Source organism: Columba livia, chromosome 16 (assembly GCF_036013475.1).
Source record: "Columba livia isolate bColLiv1 breed racing homer chromosome 16, bColLiv1.pat.W.v2, whole genome shotgun sequence".
Taxonomy (NCBI): domain Eukaryota; kingdom Metazoa; phylum Chordata; class Aves; order Columbiformes; family Columbidae; genus Columba; species Columba livia.
Window position 1 is genome coordinate 15,299,425 of NC_088617.1, and position 27,797 is coordinate 15,327,221.

General features: G+C 52.5%; 1 protein-coding gene across 8 annotated transcripts in view; it reads left to right on the forward strand.

Annotated features, from left to right (window-relative positions):
• Positions 1 to 4,481: 4,481 nt before the first annotated feature.
• L3MBTL1 (L3MBTL histone methyl-lysine binding protein 1) overlaps positions 4,482 to 27,797 on the forward strand; it is a 33,082-nt gene continuing 9,766 nt past the window's right edge. Inside the window, exons 1-15 of one of the 8 annotated variants that reach the window (XM_065032754.1) lie at positions 4,482 to 4,728; positions 13,372 to 13,568; positions 13,820 to 13,970; positions 16,243 to 16,466; positions 17,518 to 17,662; positions 17,804 to 17,942; positions 18,632 to 18,755; positions 19,410 to 19,524; positions 21,654 to 21,745; positions 23,009 to 23,113; positions 23,955 to 24,090; positions 24,608 to 24,708; positions 25,517 to 25,668; positions 26,669 to 26,745; positions 27,180 to 27,265. In XM_065032754.1, the coding sequence (XP_064888826.1) occupies positions 13,847 to 13,970; positions 16,243 to 16,466; positions 17,518 to 17,662; positions 17,804 to 17,942; positions 18,632 to 18,755; positions 19,410 to 19,524; positions 21,654 to 21,745; positions 23,009 to 23,113; positions 23,955 to 24,090; positions 24,608 to 24,708; positions 25,517 to 25,668; positions 26,669 to 26,745; positions 27,180 to 27,265 (1,620 nt within the window). In that variant the 5' untranslated portion in view covers positions 4,482 to 4,728; positions 13,372 to 13,568; positions 13,820 to 13,846. Of the gene's footprint in view, positions 4,729 to 4,796; positions 13,569 to 13,803; positions 13,971 to 16,242; positions 16,467 to 17,517; positions 17,663 to 17,803; positions 17,943 to 18,631; positions 18,756 to 19,409; positions 19,525 to 21,653; positions 21,746 to 23,008; positions 23,114 to 23,954; positions 24,091 to 24,607; positions 24,709 to 25,516; positions 25,669 to 26,668; positions 26,746 to 27,179; positions 27,266 to 27,797 lie in introns of those variants that run through there. The other 7 variants (XM_065032755.1, XM_065032759.1, XR_010466678.1 and 4 more) reach the window with 7 other exon arrangements.

Below are 27,797 nucleotides of genomic sequence, written 5' to 3' on the forward strand. Positions count from 1 at the left end.
TTGGATGCACAGAGGTGCACTGCTATATAGGAAGGAATGGGTCACAGCAGTTGTGCGATACATACCACCGAAGCAGCAGTGTCAATAGGAAGATGGCTGCAGCTGATGTGTGTTTCAGGATGTACTTCACCACTGTTCCTGCTAATATCAAATTCTGGATGTGGTTCTGGATGATTCTCTGACTCGAGCTACATCCTCTTCCTCTTGTTCACAGAAAGTGGCTGTGATCTAATTTAGAATATATCAAATACTTCATTTTAAAAATTTTACTCATTTTAAATGCAAAAGCTTAAGATTTGCCCGTATGTTTTGCCTTTGGGCAAGAACTGAGTACAGTGATTTCAGTCCAAAATACTGAAAAGAGTGGAGGGAAAGCTCTGCAGGTGACACGAGGGTTGGAAGACGCAGCCAGTGCTGTCGTGTGGTTGGAGTTGTGGGGGAATTACTTGGGCAAATTTTATTACTGGTGTGCACAGCTCCTGAAACACAATTATCCTGTAAATGTGATTATGAAAAGTTAGTGCCGTTAAGCCCGTAGGTGTTAAACAGATCCCGTCTCATCTGCTCGGTGTAGTCACAATGTACAGTTGCACGCGGTCTGTCTGCTAGCCAAAGAGCAGCGTTGCTCCTAGAAATGGGTAAAGCGCTAAAAGCTTTCCCCTACATAGCATTGGTGTTCCTTGTTCTGCTTGTCCACGTCCTTGGCCAGCACCGACATGACAGGAAAATAACACAACAAATAGTCTGTTGTGATCCCAGGGGTGTGACAGTGATGCTGTACAACTGACCTGGGTGGCAGTGGTTGGCATCTCCTGTTCTGCTCAGCCGCTGGGCACGGAGCGAGCACCGACAGTGACTGGGGGGACAGGAGAGGGCGTTTTGAAGAGCCTCTCCGCTCGCCTCATCTGGGTCTGTTTGCTGGCAATAAAAAATGGTTTTCTCTGAGCTGAAAGCATAATCCACCATTTCCTGTACTTTAGGTGCCATCTATGTACGTTTGACAACCCAGAGCAGAATTGATTTGTAGTACTCCACACACAAAAACCCCCTGGAGAGCGTGAAACTAAGACACAGAGTTACAGTGACTTGCCCAGTGGGAATAAAAGCTATGGATGCCAGTTCTTCCTTCAGACTTACTCCTGTTGATTCATGTTTTTCAAGGTCTCTATCAGGCTTTGGGTCAGATGAGCAGCGGCTGTGACTGGGGGTGAAGACAGGCGTGGCAAGCACAACAACCTGCAGATGCTGCCACCCTGTGAACAGCAGAATGCGTGGGGATGAGTCCCGGCAATCCCGGCCTAACGTGTCCCAGAGCATCTCTTGTTAAGCACAGCCCTGTTGCAGTCTGCACTAGTTAGGTCTAGTGGTATTAATGGCATAGTGCAGTCTGGTAAGCCATGTCAGAATAAATTAAATAATAAAAGCATTACTGAGAGCTACATTTAAATAAACAAAAGTTAATAGAATCACAAAATATCTCGAGTTGGAAGGGACACACAAGGATCATCAAGTCCAAATCCCTGCTCCTCACAGGATTACCTAAAACTCCACCATATGACTAAGATCATCCAGGCTTGGTGCTGTGACCACTTCCCCAGGGACCTTGTTCCAGGGACCGACCACCCTCCCAGTGAAGAACCTGTTCCTAATGTCCACTCTGAGCTTCCCCTGATGCAGCTTCATTCCATTCCCTCGTGTCCTGTCGCTGGACACCAGAGAGAAGAGATCCGCACCTCCCCTCCGCTGCCCCCCGAGGAAGGTGTAGACTGCGATGAAAGCACCCCTCAGTGGTGAGGACACCCCTCAGTGGTGAGGACACCCCTCAGTGGTGGGGTCACCCCTCAGTGGTGGGGTCACCCCTCAGGGATGAGGACACCCCTCAGTGGTGAGGACACCCCTCAGTGGTGAGGTCACCCCTCAGTGGTGGGGACACCCATCACTGGTGAGGACACCCCTCAGTGGTGGGGTCACCCCTCAGGGATGAGGTCACCCCTCAGCCTTCTCCAAGCTGAACAGACCAAGTGATCTCAGCTGCTCCTCGTTAGTCTTGCCCTCAAGACCTTTCACCACCTTGGTCACCCTCGTCTGGACACACGCCAGTTGTTTGGTGTCCTCCTGCTCCTGAGGCCCCAGAACTGTCCCCACTGCTCGAGGTGAGGCCGCAGCAGGGCAGTGCAGAGGGGACACTGTGCTGGCCGCAGCCCAGGACACGCCTGGCCCTTTGGGCTGCCAGGGCACATGGGTGACTCCTGTTCAACCTGCCATCAACCCAAACCCCAGATCTCTCCATGGAGCTGCTCTCCAGCCTCTCAGACCCCAATGTGTACCTATAGGTCAAGATGCTTTATAGCAGAGGTCACAGAAATGGAAGCAGAGGCACAGGAGGGAGAAATGGTGTGGTATTACATCAGCCAGAGAGCTTGCTGGGAAGCAAGGGATGCCTCTGTTTTTTGCTTTAAGTAGCTGTTTCCCAGGAATTCATCATACTGAATTAATGTTCTGTTTGTTTTTTATGGCAGGCATAGCCAGAACAGGGAACTTATGGGAGAAGGTGAATGCTGGGTTGCTTTTCAAGTGACTGAGTTTCACTCTGCTTCTGATTCAAATCTATTTGAACCTCCCACTGCACCATAAAAGGATTTATATGGCAAGAACTTTTTCTATACTGTGCCACTTAAGGTTTATTTGAAAAGGGGGAAGAAGGCAGCAGCAGCAAAGGAAATACTTTCGCTTATGTACTTACTTCCTGATTTTCAGGATCTGACTGCTTAATCAGAGTCTTTATCTTTTTAAATGTATTAAAAAAGTATGCAACTCAAGGTGATAAAAAACTGGCAGATACTCGTGCTGGAAACACGAAGCGAGCAGGAGCAGTCCCTGCCGGGGTCGGAGCGCAGGAGCTGTCCCTGCCGGGGTCGGGGCGCAGGAGCTGTCCCTGCCGGGGTCGGAACGCAGGAGCTGTCCCTGTCGGGGTCGGGGCGCAGGAGCTGTCCCTGCCGGGGTCGGGGCGCAGGAGCTGTCCCTGCCGGGGTCGGAACGCAGGAGCTGTCCCTGTCGGGGTCGGGGCGCAGGAGCTGTCCCTGCCGGGGCCGGAGCGCAGGAGCAGTCCCTGCCGGGGTCGGAACGCAGGAGCTGTCCCTGCCGGGGTCGGAACGCAGGAGCAGTCCCTGCCGGGGTCGGGGCGCAGGAGCAGTCCCTGCCCGGGGTCGGGGCGCAGGAGCTGTCCCTGCCGGGGTCGGAACGCAGGAGCTGTCCCTGCCGGGGTCGGAACGCAGGAGCTGTCCCTGCCGGGGTCGGGGCGCAGGAGCTGTCCCTGCCGGGGTCGGGGCGCAGGAGCTGTCCCTGCCGGGGTCGGAACGCAGGAGCTGTCCCTGCCGGGGTCGGGGCGCAGGAGCTGTCCCTGCCGGGGTCGGAACGCAGGAGCTGTCCCTGCCGGGGTCGGGGCGCAGGAGCTGTCCCTGCCGGGGTCGGAACGCAGGAGCTGTCCCTGCCGGGGTCGGAACGCAGGAGCTGTCCCTGCCGGGGCCGGGGCGCAGGAGCTGTCCCGCGGGGCGAGCAGCGCTCGCCTCCCCCGGCTGCTCCAACACATGCCGGTGCAGTTCTCATCAGCTTCTTGCATTTTGGCCCTTCTGCTTCCAGTGTTGGTTTCTTCCACTGCCACCCTCTGTGGGTAAGTGGGACAGACATTGTGGGTCTGAAAGGTACACTTCTTGTGTGGCCATAAGATAATAAAGGGTGGACATGTAAACTCCTCTGGTTTTTGAGCAGAGCACTTAGGAAGAACTACTGAGCACTGTGCAAGAGAAAGTCCTTCATTTCCCTGAGAGAACTAGCTCATGCTATCCTTTTGCTTCTGAGCGATGTTGGGGATTTCATGTGATGTTTTCTGTCTGTTCTTTGATGCTGTGGTACGAGAGCTGAGCAAGAGAAGCTTTCCCCGCATCAGGCTGGGGAACCAGTTTGGTCTCCGGGGCCTCTTGGCTGTTAACGAGGAGGACATGTTACCACCAGCGATGTAGTCTATTGCTCTCTGAGGGTGTTAATATTAATGACTCAGAGAAAAAGCAACTTCTGGCTTTCAAGCCCCCCGTCCCATCTAACCCAAGAGAGAAAAGCAGTGGAAAATTGCATTTCAGCCAACTCGCAGCCCCTGTGCAAGGCAAGGATGGGGGACACTGGGACCCCGGAACTCAACGTGTGCCTGAAGGCGACCAGCGCCAGATGCCGGCCCCTCAGCGAGGTGGGGACAAGCGGCGCCGTGCCCGCCAGCCCCTGCCCGGCCAAGGGGCGGCGAGCCAGGCGGTGGCGGCCTTGGGGCGGCCGGCCCCGGCCGGGGGCTCGGGCGTTGCCGTGGCGACCCCTCCCCGCCCGGCAGCTCCCGAACCGCTGCGGCGGGATTGCACACTGCGGCGTGGAGGAACACACGGGTTGCCATGGCGACGGCGCTCATTAAGTGCCTGCATTTCAACCTGCCCAATTACCGCCCCCTCCCCGCGCACACACTCACGCGCACTCACACGCGCGCCCCTCCCGCCGCTCAGCCCCCCGCCCGGTGCGGCCGCGCTCGCAGCCCCGCAGCTCCGGGCCGGGCCGGGCAGGGCCGTGCGGGCGCCGCGGCGGCGGCCCGGCCGTACCGCGGTCTGCGCAGCGCACGCCGGGCCGGGCGGCCCCGCTGCGGCTCGGAGCAGCGCCCTGGCCGGGCCCCGGCCGCCGGGCCCTGCCGTGGAGGTAAGGAGCGCGGCCGGGCACTGCCCAGCCCAGGGGCCGCCTCCCCGCCCGGGGTCGCCGCCTTTGATTTTCCCCACAGGCGGCGCTTTGGTCGGGCGAGCGGGGCCGGGGCCTTGCCGGGGCTGGGACGGCGGGGCCGGGCCCGCTGCGCGCCGCCCCCTGTAGCCGGGACGGCCGTGGGCCCGGCGGCTGAGGCCCGCTCCGCTGTTGCCGCCTGTTTTCAAAGCCACCCCGGGCGGGCGGGGCGGCCCGGACCCGCTGCGCCGCGCCCTGGCCAAGCGGGCCGGCGGGGCACGGAGCGGGCCGGGCCGCGGCGGGGTGGGGCTGCGACCTGGCGGCGCGGCGGCCGGGAGCGGAGCGGCCGGGAGCCGCCTGCCCCGCTCGCCCCGTGGGGAACGGCGGGCCCGCACCGGGTCGTTTCACAGCTGTAACACTTAGGTGCAGCAAGGTGTTTTTTGCTCAAGGCAAGGCGCTATGTCCGGCAGTTGTGGCTGCCTTCCCGAAAACTTTAAAAAACGACGCCCGGGTGCTTTTCTCCTTTGGACGAGTTCTGTGCCGGTGCGACTGCAGGTCTCGCTGGGCTGACTGGTCTCAGCTGGGTGTGTGTGGTGCCAGGCGCTGCCTGGGCATGACACGGTGTCCAGCAGAGACAGGGAGAGGGACTGTTCTTCCCTGGCTCTCCCAAGGGACGCTCTCTGGGACATCCAGAAGTTGGAAGCCCTTTCCAGGGTGGGTGCTTGACCATGTTCCTTCTGGTGTTTATTAAACACCACATGAGGACACGCCATCGTGGAGCCTGAAGATGATGCTACTGGAGTCCTTGAAGGGGTCCTGCAGCATGGACGGTGTTAGTCCAGCCTAGCAGAGCACAGAACAAACAGCCCAGGCTATGTGAGGATGGTCCATATGGTCTAGGGCAGGTTCTGGATTTATTTCTCTACTAGTTGCAAAAGAAGATAAAAGACTGCACGCTTTGAAATATTTCGGGATCATGTATCAATCATCTTTGGATGTTTCTGCCTGCTTATAAGTGTACTTGTGGAAAAAATATCCTGTCTTATGCCCTAACTCTATGCGGGTCTGGATACTGCAGCACGTCTGGCACTACCAGTAGGCAGTGGCTCACAACACCAGCGTGTAAGGTGGGATGCAGGTGTCCCCTTTGTGCCCCTCTCGGGGGCGGCTGGGAGTCTGCACCCATCAGAGCTGCGCAGGCTTCAGGCTGCCTTCTGGCCCCAGCATTGAGCTTGGACGGTGTCATCTTGAGCCCCCTGGGGTGGCACTTGAGACCCCTGGTAACTGTTCATTCTGTCCACCTGTGGGCTGAGCAGATCCACAGGCCCAAGAGCTGTTCCCGGTGGCGGGGTGCTCCTGGGGACAGCAGGTGACACCCAACCCAGTTGTCTCTGCTTTGACAGCTGTATCTGAGGACTGAAAGCAGCTTTCTGCTCTCTTTCCCTCCTCTCTCCGATCTCTGTCTTCACAGAATCTATTTGCTATTTTGAAATGTGCAACATGAACAGCCTCTTACTGCACAGAAGGACACTTCTTCCTGTGCTGAGATGTTGATAAATACTGCAGTCCATTCCAAACCTCACCCCATACTGCAGCATGGAGGAGGACTTTGTGGCCCTGGGTTTATTCCAGAGGAGGGATCACCTCCTGGGTTTAAAGCAACAGTTCGATTTGGAAGAGGTGTGTGTGTTTGCCTTTCTCTGCTGGTGCACCTGCCTGTGGAAAGGGTGCTACTGAATGTGCTTCTGTGTGAATGTGGAGCAAATACTTTCTGCAGTGCCATGAGTGTCTTAAATGCCTGCCCTGGGCAATGCCAGAAGACAGGGGAAGGTCCCAGGGAGCAGCTCCCAACCCACTGTGTCTCTGCAGTGCTCTGGTGCATCACTTGCAGTTTTAGCACAATCGCGGCAGGTGCTTTTTCTTAAGGGCTCAATTTTGCCACTGGAAGTAATTAATAATCCATACATCAGCAGTTGCTGAGGACAGATAAGTTCTCTGTTATGGTTGAGGAAATTCCTGTAAAATGATTCACAGACGCACAGGCTGGTTGAGGTTGAAGGCACCTCTGAAGGTCACCCTGTCCAACCCCTGCTCCATCAGGGCTGCCCAGAACCAGTTGCCCAGGACCATGTCCAGGTGGCTTTTGAGTATCTCCACATATGGAGACTCCACCACCTCTCTGGGCAACTTGTGCAAGTGCTTGGTCACCCTCACAGAGAAAAAGTGTTTCCTGATGTTCAGGGGGACCTTGCTGTGTTCCAGTTTGTGCCCGTGGCCTCTGGTCCCGTCCCTGGGCACCACTGGAAGGGCCTGGCTCTGTCCTGTCTGCACCCTCCCTCCAGCATCTCCACACCGACGGGATCTCCCTGAGCCTGCTCTGCTCCAGTGAACAGTCCCGGCTCTCTCAGCCTCTCACAGCAGAGACGCTCCAGTCCCTGCATCATCTCCATGGCCCTTCACGGGACTCTCTCCAGTATGTCCTTTCTCTCTTGTACTGGGGAGCCCAGCACCCCAGGGCTGCCTCCCCAGAGCTGAGCAGAGGAGAAGGATCCGCTCCCTCCACCCGGTGTGACACTTGCAATGCAGCCCAGGATGCTGTTTGAACACGAGCCAACAACGTGCTCTTGCAGCAAGATGGCAACCTGATGGCCACCAGGACCCCCAGTGCCTTTTCTGCAGAGCTGCTTTCCAGCTGGGTGGCCTGCAGTGTATACCTGTACAGACTTCAGGAATATTTTGAAATCAGAGAAGCCACAAAGGCAATAAACATGTCAATGTTGTTTGAAACACCACTATTTTAAGCCAATTTTGTGATTAAAAGTAATGTGTATTTACGAAGTGCCGACGAGTCTGCTTTTCTCCATGCTCCTCGATGGCCTGTTGCGTGCAGTGTATCCATCCTCTTTCCAAAGAGCAGATCTTTCTCTGGCTTTGCTGTGGTTTTGTGAGAGGGCGGTTGTGAGATTGTGGCGGAGTTGGAGACTCGTGTGTGTAGTAACTGTAGAAGTACTTGATTTCTAAGCCTCTGTGCCACTGGTCTGGACCAACACCCAATGCTTCTTGCTGGATGAGCTAGAACCTTTGTGAGCAGCAGAACGGCTGTAGCTTGGTTGCCTTACAGCATGTGTTTTGTGGCCGGTTTCCTCTGCACATGCCCTTGTGTGTCCCCAGCTGCTCTCTGCTGCTCAGGAAATCCAGCCCTGCCCTGTGTGATGAGAGGTGATACAGAGACCCTTGTCCTCTGTGCAGGTGCTTGGTTTCCCGAACTTGGAGGCTTTACTCTGACAGAGACCACTGTTATGGAGACATCTACTCTTGCTGTCAAAACTGATTGAATTAGCTTGGTGGGGTCTGACTGCAGACAGATGTCCATGTGCACGTACGTACTAATACATGGAGAACACAATTGCAAGAACTGTTTTACTGGAGCAAAGCAGGCCAACAAAGAGAGGTCCTCTGGATGAAAGTTGTCTTGAAAAATTCCTCCTTCCAGCCAGCGCGTTGGGGTTGTTTCGGGAGGAATCACAGGTCAGCGTGTGTGTGTGGCTGGGGTTTCTGTGGCTATTCTGCTTTCTGGCTTCTCCAGGGTGGGAGCCTGAGGTCCTTGGCTGTCCCTCAGCAGAAGGCAGAAAAGAGGAGTGGGTGTGCAGAGTTTTAGGTCCCTGTGGACCCAAGGAGAGGCTGAATGGCAGGCTTGTTGGGGAGTGGGACTGACCTACACCCTCTGTAAGACATACGGAGTTACACTCAGTACTGGAAAAAATGGAGAACTCACAGCCTCACTGCTAAGTCCAAAATAGCCTTCACTGCTACAGTTGCTTGCTATTTTAAAATCTGGATGGTGGGATTTTTGAAAGCTGCTAGGTGTTGGCTTAATTCTGGTCCTGTCAGAGTGGGCAGATTTTTACCAAGCATCCCTAGGGCACGTGTAGGCCAAAAGCTTTTTAAGATCCCAACTAAATAAGAAATTTAGAAAATAGATAAACCTTTTGTTCATCATCTAGAGCAGTCACCAGAAAGGAAATGAATTAATTTGTTCTGCTGATTGTGCTAATTTGTAGGAAGTATGGTTTCCATCCTGGGAGATTTTCAAGACCAGACTGGGAAAGGTCCTGAGCAACCTGGTCTGATCCCATCACTGACCCCGCCGTGAGCAGGAGGTTCAACTAGACACCTCCTGAGGTTCCTTCCAGCCTGAATTAACCTGTGATCCTTAGTGGGTCATACCGGGGCTTGCAAGAGAACCCTTGAAGTGATCTCTGGGGTGGTGGTATCAGCTCAGGCTCTGGTTCTATGCCCAGGTGCAACCAGACGTCTCAGATGCGGGCATCGTCTCTGTGACATCTGTCAGAGGTGCTGCTGTTGGGGAGCAGGGTTGTCCAAAGGGATGTGTGCTGGTGCCTTTTTCCTGCTGTGACAGTGATGCTAGGGCAGCTCATAGGGGTGGCTGTACTCCTTTACAGAGATGCATGTTTTCTGCTTTTCCTTATATGCTGCTCCTGACCTGAGATATTTCACAGCAGATTGGGCGTCCAGGGGCTTTTCTGCCAGGGTTTTGAAAACTGTGTGTTGCAAACCATGTCTCCTGTCCTGATTCTTTTTTCTCTGGGTTGGGGAGGGAGCTCTGCAGCCTGGCTGTTGTGTGGTGCCCACCAGCAAGGCCTCAGAGCATAGGAGGGCAGCTCTGGGGCTTGGGGTCATCTCAGAGTTAGATGAGCAACGTGCTGTGGTTCATGTCAGCACATTTTGGTGGTCTACTCTTGTCTGACACCATGGAAGCCCTTGACAAGAGGTGAGAGAGCACTGGGAGTGTCTGGGTTTCAGCTGTGGCAGGGGTGTGCTTACAAGTGCACGCCAACTGACGCGGGGAAAAGACTTGACAACCTAGGAGGTTATAAAGAAGGTGTGTTTATCCAGCACCGGGCGCGCGGGGATCACTCCTTCTCAGGCAAGCGCGGGAGATCCTGGCGGCAGGAAGTGTGTTTAAATGTAGCAAGGTGTTACATATTCACGGTGATCCCAGGAGTGCCTGTTGTGGAGGTTTGATTGTGGGGTGACAATAAACCCTGGCAGATGTATTGTTGACCCCCTATCCCCCTCTTTTTCCCCCTTTAGCCCCTCCTTCTCTTCCCTTCCCAGTAAGGGCAAGTGATTGGGAGGGAAAGAAGGACTGAGAGAAGAGAGTTGGAAAAATTAACAATGTTTTACTAATGCTACTGATAAAATAGAGAAAATAATACAAAATATACAAAACCAATCTTGAAAGTCCCAGCAACTGCAGAGCCGGCACCCGGAGTCCTGGACTGGACTCTGCAGCCAACCGGAGCTGGATTCAGTCTGTCACTGGCCTCAGTTGGCAGGGACAACTCGCAAGGTCCTCTCCTAATGTCGGCCATAGGGAAAAGGGATGAGATCCTCGTGATCTCCCACTTTTCTGTGAAGTGTCACGTGAATGGGATGGAATACTTAGTTGGTCAGTTTCAATTCACTGCTTCTCCTTGCCCCTCTTGCAGGATGTGCATCCATCCTTATCAGCAACCTTGCATTCCATTGCTATGTCTACCAAAACATGTATCTAACTTTCAGTAAAGTGCAGTCAGTAAGAAGACGTTAGCTGACAGGAAAATTCACTAAAGGAGAAACTTGTTTTTAACAAAACCAGGACACCTATACATATTCATAACCTTTCCCCAAAAAGACAGTTCTGGAAAATCATTTCCATGGTCTCCTCCTTCAGCTCCTCCCTGTTGTACTGTGCAGTGCCAACCTGGTGGTCGTGGGCTGGGGTCTTTGGAAGAAGGCTGCTCATCTTCACTGTGGAATTTTCATCTCTGGCCTCGTATGCTGAGCTGGCTGGGGCTCAAACTGCTGGACTGGTTTTAACTGGATCATCATCCTCCCTTGTGCTGAAGACTCTCGTTATCTCGTCCACCCAAGGATGCTGCTGGGCCTCTTATCTTTGCAGAGTGTGCTCCCTTCACCAAAATCCTGTTTCTAACACAGTAGGTTACACAACGCTCTAAGCTAGGCACTTGCTATGTGTTTAACCCTTTAAGTGTTATTTCCCTCTGCCACCGACAACGTTCTTGCATTTCATGTGTGACCTTGGAATAGTTTTGGGCCTGTCTCCCACCGTGGATCTTAAAAGGAGAGAAACGTGGCTTTAGATATCTGTAACCATAAGGTTTTGTGGTGTCCAGGACCTCAAAGTCTTTGCTCTCCTGCAGGATGGAGCAGGACACTGGGGGAGTTGTTTGCAGTGTTTGTGCTCCACACGTGGTTCAAGGGCAGGAGTTGGGTAAGGTGTTAAGAAAAGGTTTCTGCTAACAAGAAAGAGGTTGCTCTGGCCAGAGGTACCAGGGGGAGCACAGACACCGCTGCTGAGGGGCAGAGGAGGAACAGGAGTGACAGATTGTTGTGGGACAGGGCCGTGGTCTGTATGGCTCCCTCAGTGCTCCTGACCCTCTGAGCTGGGCTGCCCAGCTGTGGTGCAGTAGGGGACAAGCCCTTTGCTGCAGTGAGGCCTTTCCCAGGAATCACAGAATGTCCTGGATTGGAAGGGACCCACAAGGATCATCAAGTACAACTTCTGTCCCTGCATATGACAACCCCACACTTCACACTACCTGTCTGAGGATGTTGTCCAGTCTCTTCCTGAACACTGTCAGGCTTGGGGCCTGTTCCAGTGTCCAGCACCTCTGGCTGAAGAACCTTTTCCTAATGTCCAACGTGACCCTTCCCTGGCACATCTTCTGCCGTTCCCTGGGCTCTGTCACTGTCACAGAGCAGAGCTCACCCTGCCCCTCCTGCTCCTGCTGAGGAACCTGCAGCCGCTATGAGGTCTCCTCCAGGCTAGACAGACTAGAGACTTTAGCCGCTCTCCGTATGTCTTCCCCTCTAAACCCTTCACCAACCAAGGAGGTTGTGGAAGGAGGGATTATCTGGAGGTTTAAGTCCTAAATCTCTCTTTTTTTTTTTTTTTTTTTTCTAGTTTAAGGAATAGTGCCGCAATCTGTAATCCACATTCATTCTGTTCACCCTTGTAACTCATAAGGCACAGGAGAACCAACCTCAACAGCACTGGCAGGCAGCTCCGCAAGCATTTGGAGAGTGTTTGACACATGATAATTAGTGCTGGTTATTTCCTGTGCAATTGTTTGCTATTGTGTTTGCATCATAGACTGCTGTACAGAGATGAGTTTGAGCATTACCCAGCTTAGGCACTGGATGTGGTTATTTCTCTTCCTTTCTAGGCATTTCAAGTCCCAAGTTCTGTTTCAATAAAAAACAGACAACAGCTCACACAAAACAAGGAGTTGTCCTTGAAACATTTGACACAAGTGATGAATCAAGGATAAATATCAGATTTAAGTGCCTAAGAAAGCAGATAGTTTCCTGGATGGTATTGGGAAGCACCAAGACAGGCTGGCTGCAAAATTCATTGTGGCTTTAAGTTGGAGTCTGGTGTCCAGCTGAGTTACTGAGTTCCTTCAGTTCTCCTGATATGTAACAGCGCTTTTCTGATGTTGCACCTGGAGGGCCTTAAAGGTCCATACCATTTGCAGTTGAACATCAGGTATTTCTGATCACAAACATGACAGCACTGCAAGAGAGAGGAAGAAATAGATCTTCCCTAACACGAGCCCACTATGCCACTCTTTACCCTCTGGTTGTGACACCTTTATCTTAGTGTCTCAGGTTTTAAAATTCCAGACTTTGTTCTTTGTAGACAAATTCTTATTTAAGAGTGCTTCATTAAGATGATCATCCTGTTTTGCACATGGCTGTCTTCTCTTTCAAGTTCAGATTGTATCAAAAGCGATCACGACACAAGTGTGGTGCCCTGCTTAGCCCCACAGCAGCCCGTCCTCCATCCCAGCAGCAAGTGCTTTGAAGAGGGTGTGCGAAACCAGGCAGGTCCAAAATCCTTTCCCAGCCCAGTGTCCTCAGTCTCCAGCAGTCTCTGTTACACTCGGACCGTCATTTTCAGGAGGCATGGAGAAATCCACCTTCCCTGAGCACATCTGATGATATTGCTTGTTTTTTGCTTAGCTCTGTGTGTCCATTATGTTTTCGTGAGGGCAGGAGCAGCACTGAGAGCCGTCCCTTGACAAGGTGCCCTGGGTACCAGGAGACAATGCCATTCTTCTCTCCGGCTTGCAGACAGGTCTTGGAATGGAGACATCCTGGTGTAGGCACCATCCTGCCTGCTGGGGCCCGGGAGGGGCAGGTTGCTGCCCCAGGGACAGGGGACCGAGGAAGGCAAGCTGGCAGGACCACTGTGGCCAGGTTCTGCTAGAAGCTCAGGTCACCAGGCAAGGTCTGAGGTCAAGCCAGGACACCAGCTGTTGGATCAGGTTCCTCTGCTGCCAGGCACTGCTGCGGCGTGGCATAGATACGCTGAGAGTGTGCTGACATGGAGCCCCGGGGTCCCAGGGGAGGCTGGTCAGGGCCAGTAAGGCCCAGTAGTGCCCTCAGGACCTTGACAGCTTGCCTACTCCTTGAAATTCATGGCTAAATGGGTTGATTCTCACAGTCCTGTGAGAATCTCAGCTGCATGCAGTGGCCTTCATGTTCCCCTCTCATCTCCCAGTCAACTCCTGTCACTTGTGAAATTCTCTTTTACAGACAGTTAAAAGATCAAGGGTGACTGCCCAATGGGAGAACTGCAAGGGGAACTTCAGGGACCTCCATCTTCTCCAGGGTAGGATTTTCCAACCCTCAGTCACAGTCTGTGTCAGAGCGGTGTAGGCCTCAGTGGGACCCAGGAGTGGCCATAGTTCAGGTGGACCTGCTGTGCTCATACCATCATATAGCGGAGCCAGGTAAGAAAAAACCCTTGGCATTTGCAGGCTCTGAGCTGGGATCTTGCAACAGGAGGTTTACTAGGTCATGTTGTACTAGCTGTGACCTTCATGCTCTTCTCTTTTGGGTTCGATGGGCCTGCAATACATCTTATGGGGGTTTCTGCTGGGAAATGATGGAAAGGGAGGGACCATCCTCCACAGTCTCTTTGTCACTCCTTTGTCGTGTTTATACCTGTACCCAACTTGATTTCTTTCTTGCTGTCTTCCAGTGACTGACTCTGTGCCCAAGCAAGGTGATGGACAGCAGAGCAGAGATGGAGGTTGTGAGAAGCACGAAGGGGAATGCTGCTGGGGAGGTCAGCGTCCATGTGGTCACCACTGAGAGCACTCACCTGCCAACGACTGCCTTCATTATACCAGGTATGCAGGACTGTCCTCTCTAACTGGTGCCTCCCCAGCCTTCTCCCTCTACATTGATGCCTCACGGTCTTATATATCTGTGCTCCTCCCAAACCTTGTAAGGCAAGCCTGTGCTGCTGTTGCCATCTTAGAGGTTCTCTCTGGATATCCCATGTCACTTGGATGATTTGTGGGCAACCAAAATCTCTTGAGTTACAAAACAAAGCCCTGATGTTTGGGGATGTGTGCCAGTGCAGCACAGCATGCTGGGTGCCCACTCTGCAGTGTGTTGTCGCATTATCACAGAATCACAGAATATCTTGAGTTGGAAGGGACACACAAGGATCATCAAGTCCAACTCCTTGCCTCTCACAGGATTACCTAAAACTTCACCATATGACTAAGAGATCATCCAGATGCTCCTTGCAATACAACAGGCTTGGTGCTGTGACCACTTCCCCAGGGACCTTGTTCCAGGGACTGACCACCCTCCCAGTGAAGAACCTGTTCCTAGTGTCCACTCTGAGCTTCCCCTGATGCAGCTTCATTCCATTCCCTCGTGTCCTGTCACTGGACACCAGAGAGAAGAGATCCGCACCTCCCCTCCGCTGCCCCCCGAGGAAGGTGTAGACTGCGACGAGAGCACCTCTCAGTGGTGAGGACACCCCTCAGGGATGAGGACACCCCTCAGGGATGAGGACACCCATCAGTGGTGAGGACACCCATCAGTGATGAGGACACCCCTCAGTGGTGGGGTCACCCCTCAGGGATGAGGTCACCCCTCAGCCTTCTCCAAGCTGAACAGACCAAGTGATCTCAGCTGCTCCTCGTTAGTCTTGCCCTCAAGACCTTTCACCACCTTGGTCACCCTCGTCTGGACACACGCCAGTTGTTTGATGTCCTCCTGCTCCTGAGGCCCCAGAACTGTCCCCAGTGCTCGAGGTGAGGCCGCAGCAGGGCAGTGCAGAGGGGACACTGTGCTGGCCGCAGCCCAGGACACGCCTGGCCCTTTGGGCTGCCAGGGCACATGGGTGACTCCTGTTCAACCTGCCATCAACCCAAACCCCAGATCTCTCCACGGAGCTGCTCTCCAGCCTCTAATCTTCCAGTTTGTACATATAATCAGAATTACTCTGCCCTGGGTGGAGAATAAGACACTTGCTCTTGTTAAATTTCATACAGGTTGTAATTGCTCAGCTCTCTAGTCTAGCTAGGTCTCTCTCTAAGGCCTCTCTACCCTTGAGAGAATCCACAGCTCCTCCTAATTTTGTATTATCAGCAAACTGAATGTACATTTGACTCCTGCATCCAGATAATTTATAAAAATATTAAAGAGCACTGGCCCTGAAATTGAGCCCTGGGGAATCACTGGTGACTGACCGCCAGCCTAATGTGATCCCATTTACTGTAAGTCTTTGAGCCCGACCTGTCAGCCAATTGTTCACCCATCATACTATGGACTTTTCTAGCTGTATGCTGAACATCTTGCCTAGGAGGATACTGTGAGAAATGATATCAAAGGTTCTGCTAAAATCCATAAAACTCGGATCTTCTAACTTGCTTTGGTCAACTCGATGGGTGACCTTTTCATAAAAGGAAATTAAGTTAAACAGGATCTTTCCTTTGTGAAACTGTGTTGGCTATGACCAATGACTGCGTTGTCTCTCAAGTGTTTTTCAGTAACTCCCAGGATAACCTTCTCCGTAATTTTACCAAGCACTGATGTGAGACTGGCAGGCCTGTAATTACCAGGGTCGTCCTTCTTACCCTTCTTGAAAATTGGGACAACAGTTTTCAGCCCAGCTGACCAGTGTCTTTCAGGAGTTGCACGGGAAAAGCATGGATGTGTGTTAGGTGAGATCAGGGGTGTTCTTTAGAAGCAAATCTCCCAAGTTTTCCTGCTCCTGGTGCCTTGGTTCCCACTGTGGAGAGGCCCTGGGTGACACAGTGTGTTCCTTTCAAGTGAAACTAAACTGGAAGATGCAGTCAGCTTGCCAGCACATTAGTGCCACATCAGGGCATCCCGGTCATTGCAACAGCCTGAGATTAGGCTGATGCCGGAGCCCTTGAATGCGGATAGTATTGGTGGCATACCCCAGCACAAGCTATTGCTGGCTGCAGATCTTGTCAGGTCACGCTGCCTGCTTGTGGGTGCTTTAGCCCTTAGCACTGAGCTCTCATCTGGGAGACTATGTCTTCTCTGTCATTTTGTGCTGCCTTTGAGCCTTGTTTGCATCAGTTAAGTGTTCTGCGTATGCCTATTGTTGTTTGTTTGCTTTCTTCCCTTCTCAAGCAAATGCTGCTACCATCAACCTTCCCACGAGCACCTTAGAAATTCAGCGTTTCCCCCGGGAACCACAGAGAAGCACAGGGGCTGAGAGGCCAGAGAGGGGAGCGGGGAGTGAGCCCATCACAGCTACTGTCATTCCTCAGATCAGCGGGGTGCAGACCTGCAGCACAGTCCGTGTACTGGAGTGGAAAGATGGGGTGGCTACTTTGCCTGGGAGTAACCTGCGGGTAAGCGTAGAATCATAGAACCATAGAATCATTTTGGTTGGAAAAGACCTTTAAGATCATTAAGTCCAGTTGCTAACCTAACACTGTCCCTAAACCATGTCCCCAAGAACCTCATCTATGCAGCTTTTAAACCCCTCCAGCGATGGTGACTCCACCACTTCCCTGGGCAGCCTGACAACCCTTTTCACTAGTAATTTTTTCCTAATATCCAATCTAAACTTCCACTGGTATAACTTGAGGCCATTTGCTCTTGTCCTGGAGTGCAGCCCTGTGCCACCATGTTTAACGCCCGGCAGTCCCTGCAGCTGCTCGCCGCTGTAAATGGCAGTCTCCCAGCCTGTGCCAGTCAGGGACCAGCAGGATGTGACTTGGCCCCTGGCAGTACCTGCACCCCAGCTGAAGGATCCCTCAGCTGTCCTGGCTCTGCAAGGCTTCTTGTGCCCTGTCTCTGCAGCCCTCCCATTTTGTGAGCTTGGCAGATAGAGCACACGCATGGTGTGTGGGGGACTGCAGCAGGTCTGCCCTGCACAGGAAGTCAGAGGGATGATATTTGCTGTGCAGGGCATCTTTCCTTTCCAAGCTGTGCCATGGAGTTGGCTCTCACCAAACACCTGCACGCACCCTGGAAACACTGGCCTTGTGCTCATCAGACAGCAGGTGCCTTGAGGTGTACCCCTCATTACATGAAACAGCTTGAACAAAATGCTCCGATTTCTCAGCTGCTACTCATCCTCAGGGCGCCACATCCTCCAGCCATCACCCTGCCACTCGTGCTGCCTGCTGGTGCTGGTCTCACCCAAGTGCAGGCAGTGTGCTTGCCCTGGCGGGCTCAGCGGCCAGCGCTGTGTGGAGGGGCAGCAGGACAGGTGACTTTGGTACCATGCTCGCCTCTGCCATTGGAAGAGCTGTCCTCTTGTTGGACTCACTAGTGACTGAACCATGTCCCTCTCATTCTCAGAGCTCGTGTGCACCCACTAGCTATCAAGTTATTGTGTTAATTTCTATCCTCCTTGTTAACTATTTTTCCTTGTTTTTTGGTTCAATTGCATAGTTTCGAATAAATGAGTACGGGACGCTGAAGGTAGTGAGCGCTGATAAGATGCCTCCAGTGGAAGCTATAAAGGAGGGTCACACAGAGAAAGATGGGGACTCAGAAGTGGCACCCACCAGCAGGGACAATCCTACTGTGGCTCAGGGTAAGGGCACCATGGTGGCACTTTTGGGGTGGATACCATCATCCAGCAGACGTTGTCTGGCGTAGGCCCTGAGCGAGGCAAATGTCTCCTGCTTCCTTTGCTGCACCTTGTGTCTCACTGCTCCTCTTCTCTCTGACTCAGATGTGCTGGAGCAGACCAAGCTGCCAACAGCAGAAAGCATGTACCACTGTGATACCTGTGGCCAGAGACATGTGTCAGATGGAGCCCGGGAAGGCAGGGGCTTCTGCAGTGAGCACTGTCACCAGCAGTTCAAAGAAAGGTAAAGGAAGGGGACACTGCTCCATGCAGAGCCATATCCGTCTGTCTGCCCACCCTCCCCTGGTCCACATGCTCCAGCAAGGGATGCAAGCTCATCTTTCTCCAGCAGATGCTGGGGACCCTGCTTGTTTCCCTCCTTTCTGTAGTCAGAGTGCCCTGACTGCAGTGTGATGGGATGAAGACTTGTCCCAGGGAACAGCAGGAAGCATGGGTGCCAGATATTTTCCTGTCCAATTTGTGGCCTCATAAACATGTATCTGCTGGAGCACGGGTGCAGCAAGAGGTTGCTGCAGCAGGTGCTTCCAGGCTGAGCAGCAGTGGGAGGTCTGGGTCATGAGAGCATTTTCAGCCTCTCTGCTTGCTAACGTGTGACTCCTGTGACTCGTTTTCCAGCATCTCTGTGTGAGTCTGATGCAGCTTAGAGCCCTGCAACAAAACTAGATCACTTTTGATCCATCCTTAGGTTCAGGTTTCTGACACCTAGGCATGTGAGGGTGACTCTGGTCTGTACCCTGGTTCTAACCTCCTAACAATTTGTGTGCTAAGAGGAGTGTATACATTAGTCAGGAGGTATGGGAGCATGTATGAGCAAGAAATAGAGTGACAGTGATTCTCCAGCAGCCTCTACTTTACCGACGCCCCAGCTGTTACCACATGCCACAGTGGTTTACTCTCCCTTCCTCCGTGCAGGTCTGTCATTGTGGAAAACTCTGCCAGCAGCACCAATGCCACTGAAATCCTCAAGCCAGTGAAGAAACGAAAGAGGAAGGACTACCAGAGCCCTTCGGAGGATGAATATGAATCTGAGCAAATGGTAGGAAGAGGACAGGGAGGGCACGTGTATGCACATGCCAATGTCAAGGATGGACCATGGGTCACCCCTGTATGCACTGTAGGTGTGTGCAGTTCTCATCAGTGCTTTTCAGTGCTATGACAGCTCTGTGTCAAAGGGGTAACCTGTTGGCTGTTAATGCCAGGAAGACTTGAATGCGTGGAGCATCAGGGGTTCTAGACACTTGGCTGGCTGTTTGACATGCCAGGCACCTTCAGCTGGGCAGTGCTAGACATGTCCTGGATGGGCTGGAGGTTTCAAGCGCTCTCAACTGCTCTTGAGTCTGGGCCACCAAAGTAAGTGCTGGAGTAAGAGAGTGTATATTTGCATTATGTGTATCCTGGGGAAGGAAGAGTGACCTTGACAAGGCAAAAAAGCTCTCTTTACCAGCCCTGACTATCACAGACCCACTCCAGGTGAGATTGCTACCATTCTGCACCAAAATCCTCCTCACCTCAGGCTCCCATCATCAGATCCTCCTGGCTGCCCATTTCTGGGCCAAGCATCAGTCAAATCATGGCTGTTGCAGAGGCACATAGAGTCCTTGACACCGGTGTGAGAGTACAACACACAGCATAAACCTCTGTGCAGACCTCCAACACAATGGATTTCTGTTTTGTCTTTTCTCATGTCTAGGAGGAAAAGCAGGAAGAGATGAAAAACTCTGCAGAGGACTCTGCCATCAGCAATCTGGAGGCTGATGCATGGAACGGGACTCAGCACGGTATGGAGGGATCAGGTGGGCAATGGGGTGAGTGCTCCCACCGTGGCTCTGGGGTTCTGCTGTGGGGCTGGGCCAGCATTTTGGTGCTCCAGCAGGGTCAAACACCCAGTCCAATGTGCTGGTACATGTTACTGAAGGCTTGTGAGCTCCTGTGTTTGCTTGATCCTGTTCTCTCTGTCTCTTTCCATTTCTCTCCTTTCCTCTCTTTCTCTTCATGGGACGGGTGCACCCTTATAGATACAGCTGTGTCTTCTTCAGACATTGGGTTGTACTGTATACAGTGCTTTCTGGTCCCTCCCCTTGGGAGCTGAATTCAGTACTTGCTTGTGGAGCTGTTTGCTCCAATAGGCACTATCCTGAGCAATAATGTGGCTCTGTGCCATGTCTGGATTTGCCTCCCCTTTGGACAGTCTTACAGGGATCTTGGCTCATGTGATCAGGAGCTCACACATTTGGGAGTTGCTTCTGTAGATTTGGTGATGCTGAAGCCAGGTGATTTGGGGTTGTCTCATCTTCTGGGGATCTATACCTGGACCATATCAGAGATCTCAAATGCAGAGCTGTTGGCACAGGGAAAGGAGACAAGCGAAGGGATGCAGCGTTTGCTTGATTGTTTTTTTCATTGCAGTACAATGGGGCTGAAGGGGAAGGAAAACTTGGGAAAACACTGAAAATAAACATTTATGGGAAACATTTGTGCTTGAATAGTGAAAGGTTATACTCAAAGTAATTTTAAAATTGAACTGTTCCAACCTCATATTCCTCTCCATAACCAAGTGTACAGACAGTAACAGGGGCCAGATATCATTAACTCCCGATATAACACCAAGTTAACCACTATTAAGGAGGGATCTCATACTCACTTTCCAGGTCCTTTTCTCGACATTGTGGGTCCTGAGCATGTAACCTTCCCTGCTGCACATAAATAAGCAGTGCTGAGCCTTGTTATTTCAGCGTTTTATTTTCTCTTATTTTAGAAGAACATCAGCAAACAAAATACACAACTGGATGCTTTAGTGCAGCAAAGTGACTGTATGCTCTGTCTCCAGGTGTATTTGTCATTGTCCAGAAGTACTTATGACTTCCCCAAACATGCCTACCACTTTTTTCTATATCCTAAAGAAAAATAGAGGTGTTCCATCACTCTTAAGTATTAGCAAAGCAACTAAATTGGTAACCTTGCTCACTGAAGTTCAGCTTTCATTTCTTCTGCAAGTTCCTATTTTTTCCATCTCCACTTCCCGTAAGCCCAAGGGAGGAAGGAGTTGGTCTGTTTTTCCCCCATGTTTCTGGCTGGCCCTACCCAAGGCTGCCTGGCACGGCTGACCTGTAGCTGTGAATTAGTCAGTGTTGGACTAGGCACAGCACTCCTGGTGTCCCATCAGCTGCTACAGAGCAGACAGAGAAAGTGGATGGAGAGCAAGAGACTTGGGTTGTGTCTCCTGTGCCTCAGGCAAGGCCTTTGTAGCCTTCCCAAAGGGGTCAAAAACATGAAGGATCGTCTCCCTGCCCATGTAGAGACAATGCTGTCTTATTTTCCTGAAAACCGTAAGGGTAAATGCATCTCTAGGGCATCAGGGTGGCCCTGGTGTGCTGAGGGGGCTCATGTGGTTGGCTCAGAGCAGAGGGTAGCAGAGCTGGTGCCTCTGAAGCAGCAGTGGGAGATGAACCCACTGCTGGTTTGACTGGCCTGGAGCCCCTTGCAGCTGGGAGTGATTCTAAAGACCTCTGGATGGATCCTGATGGTTGTCCCAAATCCATCAGTGCTGTGGCCATTTTGGATGTGCTGGCTGGAAGGAGGACTGGTTGCAAAGGTGATTTGGGGTTGCTTTGCACAGGATGACTCGTCTCTCAGGCTCCTTAGGTGCCTAAGAGAGCGCTGTACAGTGACAGGACATTTGAGTCTTGGGACCTGTGTGAGAGGGGCCCTCTTGGCTCTATCCCTCCTCGGTCAGCCAGCCAGGTTTGCTGGAGAACGGGCTGCGGTAGGGTGATGCTGAGCTTTGCAGGGACACAGGACTGCGTGTGAGAGCAGGACGTGGCCCCAGTGGGACCCATGGGCTTACCTGCCCTCCGTGCTGCCCCAAGGCAGGCAGGGTGGGGGCTGGAGCGGACCCTCAGCAGCGCTCTTGTGTGTGCATTTGTGCTGCGCTCAGGTGCCAGTGAGGAGAAGAAAGAAGGCTGGTCTTGGGCGTCCTACTTGGAGGAGCAGAAAGCTGTCGCTGCCCCTTTAGATCTCTTCCAGGATGTGAGTTGGGATTTTCCTGTCTTTTCCCCTCTTTCTCCTTCTCCTTTTCCTTCTCCTTTTCCTTCTCCTTTTCCTTCTCCTTTTCCTTCTCCTTTTCCTTCTCCTTTTCCTTCTCCTTTTCCTTCTCCTTTTCCTTCTCCTTTTCCTTCTCCTTTTCCTTCTCCTTTTCCTTCTCCTTTTCCTTCTCCTTTTCCTTCTCCTTTTCCTTCTCCTTTTCCTTCTCCTTTTCCTTCTCCTTTTCCTTCTCCTTTTCCTTCTCCTTTTCCTTCTCCTTTTCCTTCTCCTTTTCCTTCTCCTTTTCCTTCTCCTTTTCCTTCTCCTTTTCCTTCTCCTTTTCCTTCTCCTTTTCCTTCTCCTTTTCCTTCTCCTTTTCCTTCTCCTTTTCCTTCTCCTTTTCCTTCTCCTTCTCCTTCTCCTTCTCCTTCTCCTTCTCCTTCTCCTTCTCCTTCTCCTTCTCCTTCTCCTTCTCCTTCTCCTTCTCCTTCTCCTTCTCCTTCTCCTTCTCCTTCTCCTTCTCCTTCTCCTTCTCCTTCTCCTTCTCCTTCTCCTTCTCCTTCTCCTTCTCCTTCTCCTTCTCCTTCTCCTTCTCCTTCTCCTTCTCCTTCTCCTTCTCCTTCTCCTTCTCCTTCTCCTTCTCCTTCTCCTTCTCCTTCTCCTTCTCCTTCTCTTTTTCTTTTTCTTTTTCCCCCACCCCTCCTCCTTCCCCTCTCTTTCTTGCTTCCCTATTTTGTGGAACTCTGAGTGATAAGCAAGCTCCCATCTTCACCTGGAGGTGACCAGTCAGCCTCTAGTTGTGATTTGCCCCAAGTCCCGCTCCCCAGCAGGGTGCTGTCCTGCATCCCAAGCACCCCCCATTGGCCTAGGACATCCCTGTGGCTCTGGCAGGGTGGTGAAGCCTTTCCAGCCCTTCCTTGAAGCCAGACGTGGGCTCTCCTGAGGGCACATTGCTGCACCGCACCCCTGCTCCCAGACATCTGGTTGCCAGTTTACAAGAGGAGCCAGACCTGTGCCCCACTCTCCCTGACTGCAGCTGTTAGCCCAGGGACACCCTGCCCTGCCAGTAGCAAGAGAAGCAAATCCACAAGAAGGTGGAAGAATGTGTTTTTCTACAGGAAAAAGAAATAAAATTTGGATAAAAAAAGCCTGTGGCCCACAATCTCCTGGTCCCAGCAGCTCCCGTTGCCTGATGGTTGCTCCTTGGGATGGTTCTAGACCCATCTACCTGTGCCATTTTTTACATTGTAATTTAATTTTTGTTTCTAGTACCAAGTAGCTTCCCAGCACAAGAATGGCTTTAAAGTGGGGATGAAGCTGGAGGGGATTGATCCGCAGCACCCATCTATGTACTTTATCCTGACAGTGGTTGAGGTAAGGTGCCTCCAGTCCCCATGTTCCTTCGTTCCTTTTCACACCTGTGCAGTGGGAAGCTCTGTGGGAGGGGAGATGCTGCTGGCTGGCCCGTGAAGGACATGGGCTTTGAGCATGCCGCTGCATGAGATGAGCTGGTGCTCCAGCACCTCAGTCAGGTGAATGGGAGTTTCCTTCCAGTTTGTAGGGGCAGGAGACAGTGCTGTGGAGCAGTTGTCATGGCCCAGCCTCGTTGGTTCCTCCATCACCCTGACACAGCAGGGCCATGGGAGGAGAGGCTGTGATGACAGCAACAGTTTCTTATCTTTGAGCTGGTGCCCCTCAGACAGGTCTAAGCCCTTGAGATGGAGGGTGTGGAGGCATCCCATTGCTCTTTCTTGTGTCTGTGAATGTCCTCTCTCTGCTCAGCCATGTGGCAGCTGAACCAGCCTTGCCTTGTAGTGCTCCCCAGGCAGCCAGGGAGATCAGCCATATAACAGTGGCTGCAGCTCTTCCTGCTGGAGAGATTTCACCAAAGCAGTGTGGCATTTAGCCAAAATCCCTGTGCCAACATCTCCCCCAGATAGAGAAAAGGGAATCCATGCACTTGGTGGACCCAGAAGGGTGGCCCACCATGGCATCTCACACACCAGCCTGAACCTCTTTTTCTTAGGACTGGCTTGTGGTAGCCTTGCACTTACCTCATTCCATGCTGGACACCTTTTGGGACTGGCATGTGCCTCCTGATTTGGGCATTGGCCTGTGATTAACTCGTGGCTTCCCCAAGTGAAATGCTGAGGTTGTGTGTGGGAGGGGAGGTGCATGTGATGTCCTTTCCTTCTCCTGCCCTCACTGCTGGTAGGTTTGTGGTTACCGGATGCGCCTGCACTTTGATGGCTACTCTGAGTGCCATGATTTCTGGCTGAATGCTGACTCCCCCGACATCCACCCTCCTGGCTGGTTTGAGGAGACGGGGCACAAACTCCAGCCCCCGAAAGGTAAGCAGTTAGCAAGTCTCAGTTGGTGGGTCATGTTGAAGGAGGGGGATGTAGTGGGCCCCCAAACATGGAGCTGGAGATGGGAGCAGGGTGGCTCCATGGGGCCCAGGAACAGATGCTGGTGTGCTAGGGGAATTCCACAGGACAACCTGTTTGGCACTCATCACGCTAAAGATCTCTGCTTGCTGCTATTTTGGGGAAAAGCTCTGTCACCCTGGATGTCCCAGTCCCAGGCTGGAGTGAGCGGCTGCGCCCCGTGACAGGTGGGACTGATGCTCTCCAGGGAGCAGCTGAGCTCTGGATTTCAACTCCACTGCTAATGTTTCCTCGCACCCCTTCAAAATCAGACATTGGGTCTAAGTCACAAGCTTTAGGTTTGCCAGGGCTGCACTAGGGCCCGTCCACCCACAGCAGGACACGTCTGGCAGCCTGAGGGACGACTGGGGACGGCCAGACTCAGCCTCGTGACCTCCTCGCTGCTCTCTGTGAACTCACTGTTCTCATTTCTCTTCCTGAGGGGTTGTAGGTTATAAGGAAGAAGAATTCAGCTGGACAAACTACCTGAAGATAACGAAGGCTCAGGCAGCTCCTAAACACCTCTTTATGGTCCGAAACACTGTGAGTATCAGCTTCACCTTCCTGCCAGAGCCTGCAGGTTCTGATGTGATTTCTTCCCCTCCAGCTTCACAGAATGCCTCCACCAGTGCTGGGCTTTTCTCTATCCACCCCACGCTTCTTAAGCCCACAATGTAGAGGGCCAGCAGAGTGTACTCCTGCCATTGCTCAATGAGATGTAGCACACTTTGCTGCTGAGGATCTGCAGCTTGGACACTAATTTGGCGTGCCTAAAATTGATTCTGTTTTCATCCAGATTAGTCTCATGCACAGTTAAATCTGTTGCAAAAGTACTGGTGAGGAGAAACAACTGCTACTCTCTTTTTTTTTTTTTTCTTCCTAAAACCCTCAGTTAATGTTTCATAAGTGTAATTCTTTTGTCTCTGCTTTGTGTCTTCCTTGTTTCTGTCTCCACCTTTATTTTTCATATGGCAACTTGGATAAGGAAAGTGGGAAAATAAGCAGAGTGCGAAGTGCTGATGGTTTCTTTGTCAGTTGCAGAGGAAATTCAAGCTACTGATAGATCCGCTTATCCAAGTTATTGTGTCTAAACCCTCCTGTTCATCACTGCAATAATTGCACTAGCGTATGTGATGCAGTGATTTTCACAGACCTTCCCTGACCTCCAGGCAGGTCCAGGACCACTTAGGATCCCAGAAGGGCAGTGCCCTGCTATGCATGCAGGAAAAGAGGCAGAGGGTCTGGTTTTGGGAGGGTTTGGGCAGGGACCGATTTGCAGTAGACCAGGGAAGTGGCGAGGAAGGTGCTGGGGCCAGGACTCTGAAAGAAACCTGCTTCTCTTTCCTCCCAGCATGAGGCTTTCCCAGGCTTTGAGGTGGGCATGAAGCTCGAAGCTGTGGACCGCATGAACCCTTCCCTGATCTGTGTTGCCACAGTGACTGATGTGGTGGACAATCGCTTTTTGGTGCACTTTGACAACTGGGATGATACTTATGACTACTGGTAAGTACACAGAGGCTCCTGGGGTGGCAGTGCTGGGGAGACACCCTTCCACTATTTCAGCAAGAGTGATGAGGTGCTCGGGAAAGCATGGGAGAATCCCAGCATGCTGCTGCAGACAGGCCACCAGTGGTCCAGTGGGGCAGAGGGACAACCCCGTGCTGGGGGACAAACCTTCACCTATGCCACATCGCCTCCTAGGACGTTGCCATGGCCCTGTAGTTAACAAGGGGCAAAGACAGACATGATCACATGCTATGGGCTCGCCCTGAAACCCACCTGGGAAATGGGCCACTTGCAATGCAGAGATTGAAGGCCTGATCTTAAAAGGAGCTCCTGGGTCTGTAGGCAGAGGATGGTGGCTGGGTGGGTCCCAGTTGAGGCTGGTTAAGGCCAGTTAACACACCCAGTTAACACAATCAGGGTCCTGAGAGCAACCGTTTCCTTTGTGGCTGGAACACTCTGACTTTCTCTTTTTGCCCCGAGGAACTGTGGGGCTGCAGCAGTTCCTGTCCCTGGCTGTTCCTCGCTCACTGGTGCTGGGCAGCTGCCTGTTCTGTTCCAGGGCAGACCTGCAAAGCAGCAGCACCTGAGTGTGCTGTGACCCACTGGGAGCTGTGACCGGGACATGAGCCCCTGTGATTGCTCAGGTCTCACCATTCTGAGCTCTGAAAGGCATGGCCCGTCTCCCTGCTCGCAGCAAAGGGCTGCTGTTCCCTGGGCAGCTCTGCAGCAGGGCTTGCACTCAGGGCGTTCGTGTCCTGCTCCTCTGATCTGGACTCCCCCTGCTCTAGCTCTTGTCCTGCCAGGGCCGGTGGTTCCCTGGGTCACTTATGGACAAGGGTGCTGTAGAAGACCTTGGCTTCTGCAGGGGCTTTTGCTGGTGGTGCAGGCCTGAGGGCTGCCTTCAAATGGCCTGCCCTGGATGCCTGCAGCCCATGCTGCCTGGTGGTGATGAGATGGGCATCTCAGCCCTGTGTAAGAGTTTGGGTATGTTTTCCAGGTGTGACCCCAGCAGTCCATACATCCACCCAGTTGGATGGTGTCAGGAGCACGGCAAACCCCTCACACCTCCTCAAGGTGAGTTAATATCCTGGGAGTGCAGCCTTCACTGGCACATCCCCTTGGGGACAGGCTTCCCAGGCTGGCATGGGGAGCCTGGGGGCACAAACCCCATGGCCTTTGCTTGTCTGCAGGCACAGGCAGCTTTCTTCAGCAAGGCCACAGCCAGGGAGCTGGCAGGCTCCTGCCAAGTTTAGGTGCATCATGCTGGCTGTGTCAGACTGAGTGGAGATATGAGGAGGACCCAAGCTGCCTGTGCAGTCACAGATGTCTCTGCTTCCTTGTACCCTGGATTTCATGGTCCATGATAAAATAATAGCATTTCATGATGTCTCTCCTGTTCCCATGTGCCTGGCACAGACTTGGTTGGTCTTTCAAGGCAGTAGGACGTTCTGGGGTACTTGCCATCTTCTTACAGGAGTGTCTCACCTTCTGCATCTTCCTCCTTCTAGATTATCCTGACCCTGACAACTTTACCTGGGAAAAGTACTTAAAGGAAACAGGAGCATCTGCTGTCCCGGCTTGGGCCTTTAAAGTGGTGAGTGCCACATCATTTGTACTGTGCCTGGGCAGTAATTTGGGTTTTCTCCATTGTCAGGTCTTTGCTTTTATAGGAAGTGTCAAGTGTTGTTGAATATGCAGGGCCACAGGCCTGAGTTCTGGATGTACACTCAAGATTCAGAAGTCAGGGCTATCCTGGGGAACTAGTTCAAAACTGGGAAAAATGGGGACAGGAGCTAGACAGGAGCCAGGTGATGGGAAATCATTTATGCTTGCTTGATAGTTTTTGTCTCTAACTGCAGCAACAGCAGCTGTGTCCAGCCAAGTGTGACTGCAATATAGATCCCTCAAAATGTGTCTCTTAGACATGTTCTTCTCTCGGATACAGCTTTCCCACCTTGATAAAACACAGGTCCAGGAGGCCTGTCCCCACTCTGTCCTGTTGCTGTTGTGAGCTGGGATGGCTCTTAGCCAGACAAGCCAGGGCTGGTAGCTGGATTTGAGTAGCACATGCTGCTGGGAAAGGTGTTGAGGGGCATGGGAGCTCAAAGCAAGGCCCTGCTCCCCAC